The sequence below is a fragment of the Uloborus diversus genome, chromosome 7 (assembly GCF_026930045.1).
Source record: "Uloborus diversus isolate 005 chromosome 7, Udiv.v.3.1, whole genome shotgun sequence".
Taxonomy (NCBI): domain Eukaryota; kingdom Metazoa; phylum Arthropoda; class Arachnida; order Araneae; family Uloboridae; genus Uloborus; species Uloborus diversus.
The window spans coordinates 146,440,043-146,453,024 of record NC_072737.1 but is presented as its reverse complement, the minus strand read 5'-3'; the positions used below and the strand labels follow the sequence as shown (position 1 = coordinate 146,453,024).

Below are 12,982 nucleotides of genomic sequence, written 5' to 3'. Positions count from 1 at the left end.
CCCCAGTTGCTATGGCAATCAATAGGGTGCTTCAAGTTTGTAAACGTTAACTTATTTACAGGAGAAAAAGCTATATCGAAACCAAACTTCTTCAAAATCTTTGCAATTTGCTGAAATTTGATGATTCTGACTTTAGGATAATAAGGCGAAACAATAGCATATTGGAAGCAGAATACTTGTCGGAATGAGAGGGCTTAATTAGCTTATTATAAATTGAATCAATAATTCTAGGAGAATAACAACGATCGAAAGCCACTGCTTTAAGATAAAAAAGCTCAGTATTAAAGAATTAGAGGAAGAACAGCTCTGCATTCTTCATCTTCTTCTGATTTTTCATCTGAAAAGATTACTTGTAACTGTTCTTCGGTTTATGACCTTGATTTCTGGGAAGCTTACTATATTTGGAAAAATTCTCATTCTCTTGTCAATGATTTTTAATGCACTCCATTTTTTCATGATATTTGGAAGCAATTTAGAAATTGCTTTTTCGGTTTCTTCGTTGTCTCTCACTCTTTTTGTCTCCTGGCTTCTGATTGACTGTCTCTCCCCCTTGCTCTGAGTCCGGGGTTGACACGTCGTTTGCTGGTTGGCTGTTTGCTGTCTTGTGTCCTGAATTCCTATTGGTTGGCCCTCTTTGATATAAACGTGTGCACGTGTTTGTTATCAGCTCTCTTGCGACTTTCAGTTGTGTTGCTGAGCTTTTTGCACTGATGAAGAGGTATCATTGTAGCCTTGAAATAGCTATATGCTGTATTTTCCTTGAAATGTGTGCTTTATTTACGTTGGTTTTTCACTTTAATAAAAAAAGTGTAGTAATTTACAGCTGGCAACTCAGAAAAATATTGCAGCATATTTGAGACTTTAATTTGTTGGAAGTTTTTACTTGGAATCTTTATGAAAACATAAGACCACATAAGGTTTTTTATGCACCCATCAATCCCTCACATCAGTTTTTATAGAAAAATAAAATAAAATAATACATTAAAACTGAATAATTGTAAGTTACTTCCTTGTTTGTTGTCGGGGAATAAACTCAAATATAAGTTAGGCATAGCTACAAGAATCTAATTTTAATGAATTCCTCATTCCCTGACTAGTGAGAGAATGACGGAAAATGAAAGATGGATTCCTTACTAACAATATTCTTTTTCTTTAATTCCTTTTGCATTTTTTACGATGTCTTAAAAAAATCTTGAAATTGTGAAATATTATGGCACAATTCGCATATTCATGCGACAATTTGTTGTTTTTCTATGAGCTTTTACAATGTGTCAAGAAGGTTTCGGACATCCAGTATATTATTATGAGTTAAACCAGCTTTGAATTTAACGGTACAGTCTTTACTAAATAATAAAGCTGAAAGTCTCCCTGTCTGGATATCGGGATCTCTATCTGTCGGGATGTCTGCACCTCTGTGACGCTCATAGCGCCTTGACCTTTCGGCCGATTTTCATGAAATTTGGCACAGAATTAGCTTGTAGCATGGGGGTGTGCACCTATAAGCGATTTTCCGAAAATTCGATATTGTTCTTTTTCTATTCTAATTTTAAAAAAAAATTCGAGCAAATTATCACAACGTGGACGAGTAAATTATCAAATTATCATAACGTGGAAGGGTAACAGGGGCGAGCAAATTAAAATAGCGAATTGGCGTGAAATTAATCATCCATTATTTGTATACAGGCGAATCAAAAGACCTTTTAATTTTCTACAAGGATAGCACTAGTCAATAATAAAATGTCAAGAATCTTTTGAGAAAAACTTGAAAATCTATCTCAAGTAATTCAATTTTCATTTTTCTTACTATGTATGTCAAACCGCTGTCGGTGCCTGCATCCCATGGATAGAGATTCATGACCTTTTCAGCCACCCAAGAACAGTTTTTCAGGCACAGCTCTAACGCGCTTACACCAACAATCCAGTCTGGACTGGGGCCCAGCATGGTTAGAAAAGACATCAGATGGTGAAATTTATCTACTCGGAAAACTGCGAAAGTTTTGCCTTGAACATTCGGATACCACAACCCTCTCGCTTTGATGATGGTGCGGATTTTGTTTGACTGTAAAAGAGAAAATATCACAATAATTAAGAAAATGCTCATGTTAAGGAAGAAGGTACGGTATGCAAGAAATTCTAAAGGATACTTGAAAAATATATATATATATATATAGAATAATTGAATTCTTTACTTCAGAAACTTATATTTGCTGTAATGATAGATACAAGTAATGTAAAAGCACTTATTTTCGTGAGGCTTTAATTTTGTGATAGGGAAGAGTGTTCAATCTTGGGACATTTTTCATACTTTGATTTTTAACGTGAATTATTTAAATCAATTTGACCGCATAGATAGAGAAAAATTATGGACTATAATGAAGAAAAGAGGCTCCCTATACACCTAATACACGCATGCCAATTCCTCTATCAAAGCACAAAAATAAAAATTGACTCAGTGAAAATGGAAACCAACCAGAGCGTGCGTCAGGGTTGTGGTCTATCACCAACCCTTTCTAACATCTACATTGACGACGTTTTACGCACTTGGAAAGCATTGGTCAAGACTGGTACTCCACTCAACATGACATCTGTAATTACTGTTTGCTGACGATTTGATCATTATCCAACCGAATGAAGATGACCTACAACGATCCCTTTACGCACTACAAAAAATATGTCAAGACTACAATATGAAGATATCGATATAGAAAACTAAATCGATGGCATTCCACGGAAAGGAGCCGGTAAGAACTAAAATCGTCCTCAACAACCAAATTATTGAACAGGTCAATAATTTCAATTACCTTGGCTGCATCATTTCATACCAACACAATTCTGATATCCAGAACAAAGCGCATAAGTTCCAACACTTTGTGGTACGCTGATGAGAACCTTAAAAGGAAAGAGAAAAAGAGAAACTCAGATGAAGTTCTATAAGGTTATGGCAGTGCCAACACTGCTCTATGACTCGGAAACATGGTCCATGAACTCACAGACAATAAACAGATTTCAGACAGCGGAAATGCGATTTCTCCGAGCGGTCAAACAATGCACCATCCTAGACAAAATAAGAAGCGAAGATATACGGAAAGAATTACAGATCTACAGCCATAACGGAAAAATTACTGATTATCGTATCAAATGGAGAGACCACGTACGAAAAATGCCGCGCGGAAAACTACCAAGGACCATCTACTACTATCAACTCAAAGGTAAACGAGATCGCGGTCGACCAAAAAGAATGCCGCGCGGAAAACTACCAAGGGCCATCGACTACTATCAACTCAAAGGTGAACGAGACCGCGGTCGACCAAAAAGTGGTGGACAGACCAGGAAGCCGGAACAGGCTGAAAGCCTAATCCATGAAAATGATGATGATGATGATGTTTAAATCAAATTTAAAATCTAAAAGTCACATTAAAATACCCTAACATATTTCTATGCAATATTTTAAAATTCAGAAAATTTGAGAATAAAAAATTGCCTGTCATTTAAAATAAGAGTTCCAAGCTGTCTCAAGGTACAACATCCTATTGCACCTTGGGACACATCCTGTTGTACCATGGGAAAATTTCATGATCTAGGAAACAGCCATAAACTTGAACCAATTTTGCACAAAAAAACAGAAAAAAAATATATATTTTTTCATGGTAATGAATCAAATTATAATTAATGAATAATGAATTAATGAAATATTTTATAAAATTAAATGTGCTTAAAAGACTACATAAGATTAGCACACTTTTCGCAGGAATGTGACCCTATAAAAATACTTTGTTTACCATTAATTTTATAGTTCATATGAAATTTGCGAAATTTTCAGTTCGCAAAATCACCGATATTTTAATTTTCACGAAAATTACGACTCGCAAAAATAAGTGCTTTTATGGTATTTAATAAATATTTCACACATCTTCGTAATAATAATAATTTACGCAACCGTCAAAAAAACTAAAAATAATGAATCTGAACATCATTTGATTGTTACTTCAAAGTTATAATAACATTCAATTTCTATTTTATACTGCAAAAACAGTGAGTAATTAAATAGGAAAAATTGAAGTTTTGAAAACATAATTGTTTACGAGATTAAAAGGAAGCATTTTTGATCAACCTTGATATCCCAATTTAAAATAACCTCTTCTTGAAAAAGTGATCAATTTTTGAAAAGTAATTTGAATATAGCATCATAGCAAAAACTGCACACTATAATTTTTTCCTCAAACTTCATCAGGATTGAAGAGATTTGGAAATAATAAAAGGTTTTTAGCCTCTGTGGAGAAGTTAACCAATACCATTTTGATTTTAAAGATCATGACCGACGTACGAAAAGAGAGAGACTTCTTAAAACTGCCATCTACCATCAATGATCTGTTCCAACAATGACTCAGTCCCCTCACACCCGGCAAAAGAGCTCGCGCTCTCCACCGAAGTTAAATCATGATCCGTATCCGAATCCGTAGGCCAAAAGGCAAGCGAGCCTGTGGCAGTCGTTGAAAATGATGGTTGAATCAAAGAGCTGGTAGAACCTTTTAGCGCAGTCCTTGATAATGATAATAATGATTAATGAATATGAACCATAATTAGGTAGATAGGCTATAAACAATCATAATAAACCTATAAAAGTTGCTATTGTTCTTGAAAGATGTATTCTTCATGAGAAAGAGCATGACAATAAGCACTTACCTCTGTTTTCAATTCAGATTCCAAGCGTTTTGTGATTCCTCTTTCGGCAACTTCCTTTACTCCTTCTGAGGCGATGCCGCCATATTCCCACATACGAAAATCTCCAGTGTGAGAGGCACCAATAATGTCTGAGAAGTGAGTCAGCCACTCATCTGAAATACGATAGAAATCAGATCTTTTCGTCGAAAATTGAATCTCTTTTAGAAGAAAAACGAAGTACAAAGGCGGTTATAGTTAAACTCACCTTGTTTGGTTTAAAGGAGCATCTTAAAAATAAACAGATGCCCTCAAACACCTACTAATTGTTTTTTTTTACGTGCAATGATTAGAACTAAAAACTTTATGACATCAGTACCGTAAAGTGGGGCTATTTGAGCCTCCAGGGGCTGCATGAATCCATGAGAAAAAAGTGTTTAAAATCCGTCCTGGTCCTATATAACTCAATGTATAGACTTAACAAACTTTCTCCAGTACAGGTAGCAGTACTAGGTAGAGGCTGGAAATGAAACAAAGTTTATTTTGTTCCGCCTTTTTCTGATTGAGGCTATTATTGCAAGTTGTCTAAGCAGTTGTTTTTTGTGTCTGCAAACTTTCACATGTAAGTTCATGGAAGCATCTGATATCATCAAGGTCAAGATAGTTTTATGTTTGTATTCTATTTCTTAATAAAGTAACAGTGTTTTAAGGTTATAGCCATGTAATTAACACAGTAACTAGTATAAGTTAGTAAAAGTGAACTGGTTGCCTTAAAATGGGGCTACTTGAACCCAGCGTTCAGACAGACCCAAACCACAATTCATCACTAAATTATGTTAAGTAAGGTTGTAATCTTTTAAAGTAAAGAGTTTAGTTACTATTTATACCCGTTTATTTGCAGATCTGGGGATAAAAAGAGTCCGAAAGTAAAAGAGAACCCTTTGAAGTAGGAAATATGCGGATTATTAAGAGGAAAGATTACACTTGTGTCCAGATTCAACTAACTCCGGAAAAATTCTTAAAGAGTGGCATCAGCCCATTTTGACTTAAGTATATCAACTCGAAAAAGGAAATCAAAAGATCGCTCACAAAACAAGCTTGGACATCCTGTAGTATTTGTAGCGATCAAGATAGGCATTAAATAATATCAGATAAAATAAATCCAAGCCATTAAAGAAAGGAGTTTCAATTCTTTCTAATGTTTCAATAATGAGCATTTCAATTAGTTTTAGCTGTAGTTAGATTATGTTTCTGTTTGAGAAATTATGTTTGCTTAAAAATGTTTTTATGTGTACGTTTGATTTTATATTTATTTATATAAATAGTTTGCTTACTGGAATGTACGTTTGGAGTTTATTTTTCAAAATCATTGGTCCTTCTTGATACCACTACCTGTTTTACAGCTTTCATTTAATGGATTTGCTGAGTGGGACCAAGTAGCCCCAGCGCGAGGCTACTTGAACCCAATTTTTAAAAATAGAAAAAAAATATGTAAAGAATTAAAACGGTTGTTTAAACGAGCTGATGTGTGCAACACATGACTTCCTTTTACACCCTTTTAATGCTAATAGTGTCTTGTAATAAGCAAGGAAACACTTTAAATACTTTCACCTTATATATATATATATATATGATGATTAAAAGAAATGTGAGGAATTATTGTGGAAGTTACAAAGCAATGCGTAGTTGAGACAATAATAATAATTTACGCTTCTACTTCGTATGTTACTTTTTAAAAGTTCAATTGGGATGTAAATTGATTTTCTTTTTCTTGAACTCGGCTCTGATTTGAGCTTGCATCCTACTTATTATCAGAATAACGCTCTATCCTTCCGCGCCACTAAGTCTTCATTTCCGGATGATGTTTAATAAAGTCAAGTACGGCATTTAATTCACTAATTCAATGAAAAACAGAAAATAAAAGGTTTATATGAATATTAAAATATTTTATTCATGTAAGTTTGACATGCACTTCACTAATTTAATGAAAAAACAGAAAACAAAAGGTTTAAATTTATATTAAAATATTTTTTCGTCAAATTTGTAGCTAACTTGGCGATATATTGCTAAGTTTGGCGACCAAAATCTTAGCGATGTATCACCGCCAAGTGTTCGCCGAATTATAACATTACTTGAGTTTGCATCGATATTAACACTGATTTTAAACCCATAAAGGGTGCAAAAGACTGTTTTTTGGAACATCCAAATGCAACCAAAAAGGGGGGGGGGTGCACAACTAAACCCCACTAGTAGTCTACGTACCGAATTTCAACATTCTAGGACATACCGTTTTTGAGTTATGTGAGATACTTACGCACATACATAGGCTATATCCGTACATACAGACGTCACGAGAAAACTCGATGTAATAAACTCGAGAATCGTCAAAATGGATATTTCGGGTGTCTATACGTTCTTAGGTATATATGAACGTGTGATCGGGACGGAAAAAAAAAAAAAAAAACTCAGCATTCAGACGGCGTTGAGCAAAATGGAAATTTAGACCGTTTTTTGAGTCGAAATTTTTTCGCGAATACAATACTTCCTTTTTTGTTAAAGGAAGTAAAAAAAGAAAACACAGATATTCCTTCAAAGCTGTAAAATTTAAAAAGGCTCCTTTAAGGAAATTTCCTCAATGGGGTTGTACCAGATATTTTCATTTTCTTGAATAATATACGGGGTTCGCTTAAAAGAATGTCCCGGGTTTAAACAATTTATCTTTCATAAACTGTTACACTTAGCACTATAAATGATACAAAAAAAAATAAATAAATAAATAAAATAAATAAATAAATAAATAAATAAATTAAAATAAATAAATCAAAATAAAACATCTAAGTTTTTTTTCACTCGCAAATGCTCGATGTGTGCGCCTTTCGTAACGTTTCATGCAGATTAAGTTTTCCAATATTGGTAATTTAAATTTGATTCAATGGTTAACTCTCTAGATATCCCCAATAGTGGCCAAAATTAAATCAGATTTAAAAAAAAAGCCAAATTTATCGCCAAGTTAGTGACAAAACTTGTCGACCAAAAGCTTGGCGTTACATCACCAAGTGTTTGCTAAATTATAACATCACTTGAGTTTGCATTGAAATTAGCAATGATTTCCCCCAAAGAAATGTAAAAGACCTCCTTTGGACATCCGGATTTAACCAAACAAGGAGGTGCACAACTAGATCCCACTAGGAGTGTATGAACCAAATTTCAATTTTCTAGGACATACCGTTCTTGAGTTATGCGACATGCATACGTACACACGGACGTCACGAGAAAACTCGTTGTAATTAATTCGGGGATTGCGAAAATGGATATTTCGAGTGTCCTACTTACCCATGTGTGGTCGGGTTGAAAAAAAAAAAAAACTCAACATTCATTCGGAGGTGAGCAAAATGGAAATTAAGGCTGATTTTTGAATGAAAATTTTTTTTATGCGAATACAATATTTCATTTTTTGTAAAAGGAAGTAAAAAGGCTTTAGGTGGTAGCAGAACGTCTGAAAAGTGGTAAGAACACGGTTATCAGTTCACATTATGGGTTTAACAAAGCATTCAGTGTAAAACTCGCAAAAAGTACGAAATTTCGGGTCCAAGTAGCCCTACTTTACGGTACTAAATAGAAATGTCTATCAGTCATATGGACTTCATTTTACAGTTAAGTACTGTAAGTATTCCAGACATTAAGTTTTCGATGTGGCTGGAAATCCATTCGCTCATGCATTGTAAATTGACGTATCCATGGCAAAATGTCTTCTACATCTAGTATGACTTTCATAACTGTAGAGCTTTAGAAGCAAAGAGGTGTAAGTGCAAAAATACAAATTTTGAGATAGCTGTAAAAATGGTAGAAGAAAATCTCATCTGTTTTGGAGTATGAGAGGGTTACATCAGCTTTGAGACTTTGGACGCGTTTTGGTCGAAACTTTAAAAAGTCCACTTAATTCCTTTAATTCCCACTGCCTCAAATTAACTTTTAGAAGATTAGGTATATAATTTTCTTAATACAATTCTAGACGCATTGCATTAATGATCTAAATCCCTTTGCATATTATACTTTTAGCAGATATTCTTCATTATTGAAAAAAAAATTCGCACACAAGTTTTTGAAATATTGCTCCAAGGATTGTTTCAATCCTGTATAAGTCTAAGATCCCTCAGCGAATTTCTACCCCTATCTGCTTCTTAAACAAAACACAATTTTCATACATAATTATTTTTAAAGTCATATGTTTCTGCCGGGTTGCCTATCAAAGCGATTGCCAGACGTTACAGACAAAATCCCGGTGTCCCGGCCGGTTTACTTCACGTCCCGGTAAAAGATAAATTTTATAATAAATAACGAAAAACATTAAAAAATAATTAATGGTGAAAGATTATTTAGCATAATTACTTTGTTACTTGTATAATTGCCATGTAAAACTAATATAGGATTAGCTTGTGAAAATTTTTACTACAAGATTAAAACAAAAATGATTTTCCAAAAAAAAAAGGCATAGCTAATGAAAAGTACATGTAAATATTGTTCAAAAATTTTGTTCCTCATTCAGAGTATTTGTTCTTTCTTTTGTAACTTATAAATATTAACGTGTAAGAAATAAAATGTTTGAATTTATCTGCTTGTGTCATTTATTATTATCCCTGCTTTAGAATCATAATTAGAAAGCATTTATTTGTATCGTTAAAAATGAATTACCATCTAAAACACTCTAAAACCTAGCCAAGGATGTGTACTCTTTTGATACACGCGAGTTTGGGGGAGGGGGCATTTCAGTGACCCGGTTGAATAGTTAAGAAACATTAGAATTACGGGAGGGGTCATTTTGACCCTAATCAAACTTTTTTTTGCTAACTACTCCTCTGTATTTTCGTAAAAAGCTTAATCCTTCCTTGACTTTTCCTAAATAATCGTGCTGTGTAACAATAAAAAGTTTTCAAGAAAATTGTAATTCATTTAAACCCAAACTAAAGGGTTACAACTAAAATTCCGGGTAGGTGTCATTTTGACCCTTTAGAGAAAAAAAGAACTGCAAATACATTTACTGATGCTGACACAGAGCAGAAACTCAAAAATATCTCTTAGAACATATCATTTTAAGAACCTGAAGCATTGATAAGGTTTTTGTACATTAATTTGTTTTTGAAAAATAGAAAAACGCATTTTGTGTCACTAAAGAAACGCAATCGCTGCAAATCGCTGAAAAAAAGCAACCATATTTCGATAGGCAACTCAGCAGAAACATAATAAATTCTCTAACCATAATTATGTACAAAAATTGTATTTTTCTTACAAAACATATAAAGGAAGTAAAATTGAGCACAGAAATCTGGAAAAATCGTGAAGATAATTTTGAACTTAACCCTTGTGCCTGAATGCTCCCAGTGTATATGTAAGAATGTGTTGCAAATGAACTTACAAAGAATAATTACAAACATTATTAAATCATGAACAAACTTGTGGGGAAGTCTTTCGGGTGAGTATGTCTCGACCATATTCCTTCAAATGTGAGCTCGTATTTCGCTTCGTCGCAGGCACAACATTCCTCGATGATTTCCGGTTGTTCGTCCTGATTTTCTTGCTCTAGAGAAGAAATGATTTTAAGTGAAAATTAACATCTAATGAGATGAAAATCGAAACGGAAACGAATTAAAAGTATTTATGATACATGCATACCTGAAAAAAATGACACATAAAATACCAAAATAAAAAATTTAAAAAGATCTACGGGGCTTTAAAAAACTATATCGAATGAGTTAGGCCAGGTTAATTATTTGTAAAGAAAAATGAAGCTCACCTACTTTTATCCACACCACATTGTAAAACAAAAGCTGCAGTATTACTAGAACCGTTTTCTTAATTAACTGTATTACCATAGGCGTGCGCACGGGGGTTACCAGAGATACCGTGGTACCCCCATTAGTAAATACAAATGAAAGTTAAGACGAAAATGGCTAAAATTTTACATTTTTATGTTCATTAATTTCTTACTTCATACGCTTTAAAAATGCTTTTTTACTCACAATATTTGAAATTTATCTTTAAGCGAGCAGGTTTGGGAACCTTTCCAAGCGTAATTTCAAACTCCTGGTACAGTGGTACCCTCATTTCTGAAGACCTGCGCACGCCTATGCGTATTACTAGAAAATCTCTAGGAAATTGAACTTCCATTAAGGTTTCTAGTAACGATACAGCTCCTCTTTAAGTAACAGTACAATTAGAAAATATCTATTAAACTTGGCTTCTATAAAAGTTTCTAGTAACGATACGGCTTCTTCTAAGGTAACTAACTGTATGACCAGAAAATGTGTAGGAAACTCTGCTTAGATAATAGTTTCAAGTAATCATACAGTTTCTTTTCTTCTTAAGTAAAGTTGTCAACGCTACTTAAGAAGGATTTGTATCTTTATTAGAAACCTTTTCCCAGAGATTTTCTAGTAGTATTGCAGCATTTTTAACAGTGCAGTTTTATTTTATTTTTCAACACCAGGTAGAGAAAAAGCATTGGATTCTCGATTCGGCAAGAAGTGTATTGTATGGTCTTGGCTTATTTCTTAGCCTCCAAGAAGCCCTTATTTGACTTTTTTCATTGACCCATGGTATTTTAAATTTGTTTTAAGCAGAGACACAGCCAGGATTTTTTTTTCAAGGTATGCTTTCCTTGACATTTTCAGACGAGTAAAATTCATTTTAGAGTGAAATATACACAAACAGTAAAGGCCATAACAGTGATCAATTCCATAAAAAAACTCACTTTCTAAGGGTAAAATAGAAAATTGCAGGGAGAGAAAAAAATGCCTACTATTTGAAAACATTCAAATCAGTCTTCTTGATGTAGCCCCTCTTCATGCTGGGTTCAAAAACGGCGGGCGATTTTCTGAAATCGGTTTCCTGTTGGACGAGCTTTAACTTGTTGAAATTTAAGATTAAAACTAACGATTTTAAAAAGATTAATGTTTACAGCATCGTAAAAAATGCTCTTTTTAAACGAGAATCAAAATATTTGGAAGGAAATGTAAGTGGAATATCCTGAATACGTAATAACAGGCCGGGCAGCGAATAAACAACTTTTACTTGGGTAGAGACCTCGTAGTAATTTTGGGGTTATTGCTTAATCAACCGACGTAAATGCGTCGGCCATGTTTTCCACACTCAACTCATATGAACATATTTCGTTTTTCAGAAATTCTGAATTCAGGCTTGAAGCTCTGAATTAGTTCTTTCTTCGAATAATGTCTGGAAAATCGTGTTTGGCAGTGAAACACTAATAAGATAATTGCAAAACAAGCTATTAAGAAGGTAGATGACGTATTTACGTAATAAGCAATCAGCAGTCTCCAAATTTTGCATGGTCTCTAGCAACGTAAAAGTTGTTTATATGCAGCCAGGCAACAACTGCTGTTGAAAGAGAATTTTCTTCAATAAGTATTAAAAAAATGCGTTCAAAAAATATTACATCGATATTTGTCGCATGGAATAATACAGATAACTGTTAAAAGGAAAAATGTGAATGAACTTGATGCTGTCTCAGCAAAGGAAGATTAGCTATAATGCAGCACTTGGCATAAGAATATTGATGGCCACGACATACCACCTAAAATGAAATAAACTGTAAAACAAATGCATTTAAATTATGTTGCTTTTATACTTAGTGCTTGATAGCATTAGTTTGTTGATTGGTGTCGTGTATACATGATAGAAGATGCATTTAGTTGAAATAATATGTCACATTTGGTGATGTTATAATAACATTTTTGAAACTCTTGAAAAGTAACAAACACACTTTTTGTTTGTTATTGCTGTATCAATGGCCATTCCCATGGACGGGTCAAAATGCATTGATTTCCTTAAGTCTACACTGTAAAAAACTGCAGTGCTACTTTTGAAAATCTTTAGGAAACTGGGGTTCAGTAAAAGTTTTTTTGTAACGAAACAGCTTCTTAGGTAACGTTGGCAATGTCCTACTAAAGAAGAATCAGTGTCGTTACAGGAAAGTTTTGTGGAAGCCCAGTTTCCTAGAGATTTTCTAGTAGTACTCCAGTTTCTTTTTTAAAGTGTAGTACAAATGCAATATATTACAAATTCCAACTGAGATTTTTTCCTCTTTACTACGATTCTAATTTTTTATTTAAAACAAAAGGGAAAAAATATGATTGACAAGTTTTATGACGCGAGTTTCCAACTTTTAATCAGTGAAAGAACGCATACAGAGGGGGTAAACATTTCTGTGGTCCTAATTGTCAGATAGGAAGTCATACGTGAGGGGATTCAGCGTGAACATTTCACTTTGAAGCTTATCTTAAAAAATACTAAAAACCTTCAGTTAAAA

At 33.8% G+C, this 12,982-nt stretch overlaps 1 protein-coding gene across 1 annotated transcript in view; it reads right to left on the bottom strand.

The window, feature by feature from the left end:
- Window positions 1-12,982, bottom strand: part of LOC129225638 (spondin-1-like) — a 247,685-nt gene that overhangs the window by 49,549 nt on the left and 185,154 nt on the right. Inside the window, exons 5-7 of the mRNA XM_054860106.1 lie at window positions 10,111-10,236; window positions 4,684-4,835; window positions 1,805-2,059 (exon numbers count right to left, since the gene is read on the bottom strand). Of these exons, the coding sequence (XP_054716081.1) occupies window positions 1,805-2,059; window positions 4,684-4,835; window positions 10,111-10,236 (533 nt within the window). The remainder of the gene's footprint in view (window positions 1-1,804; window positions 2,060-4,683; window positions 4,836-10,110; window positions 10,237-12,982) is intronic.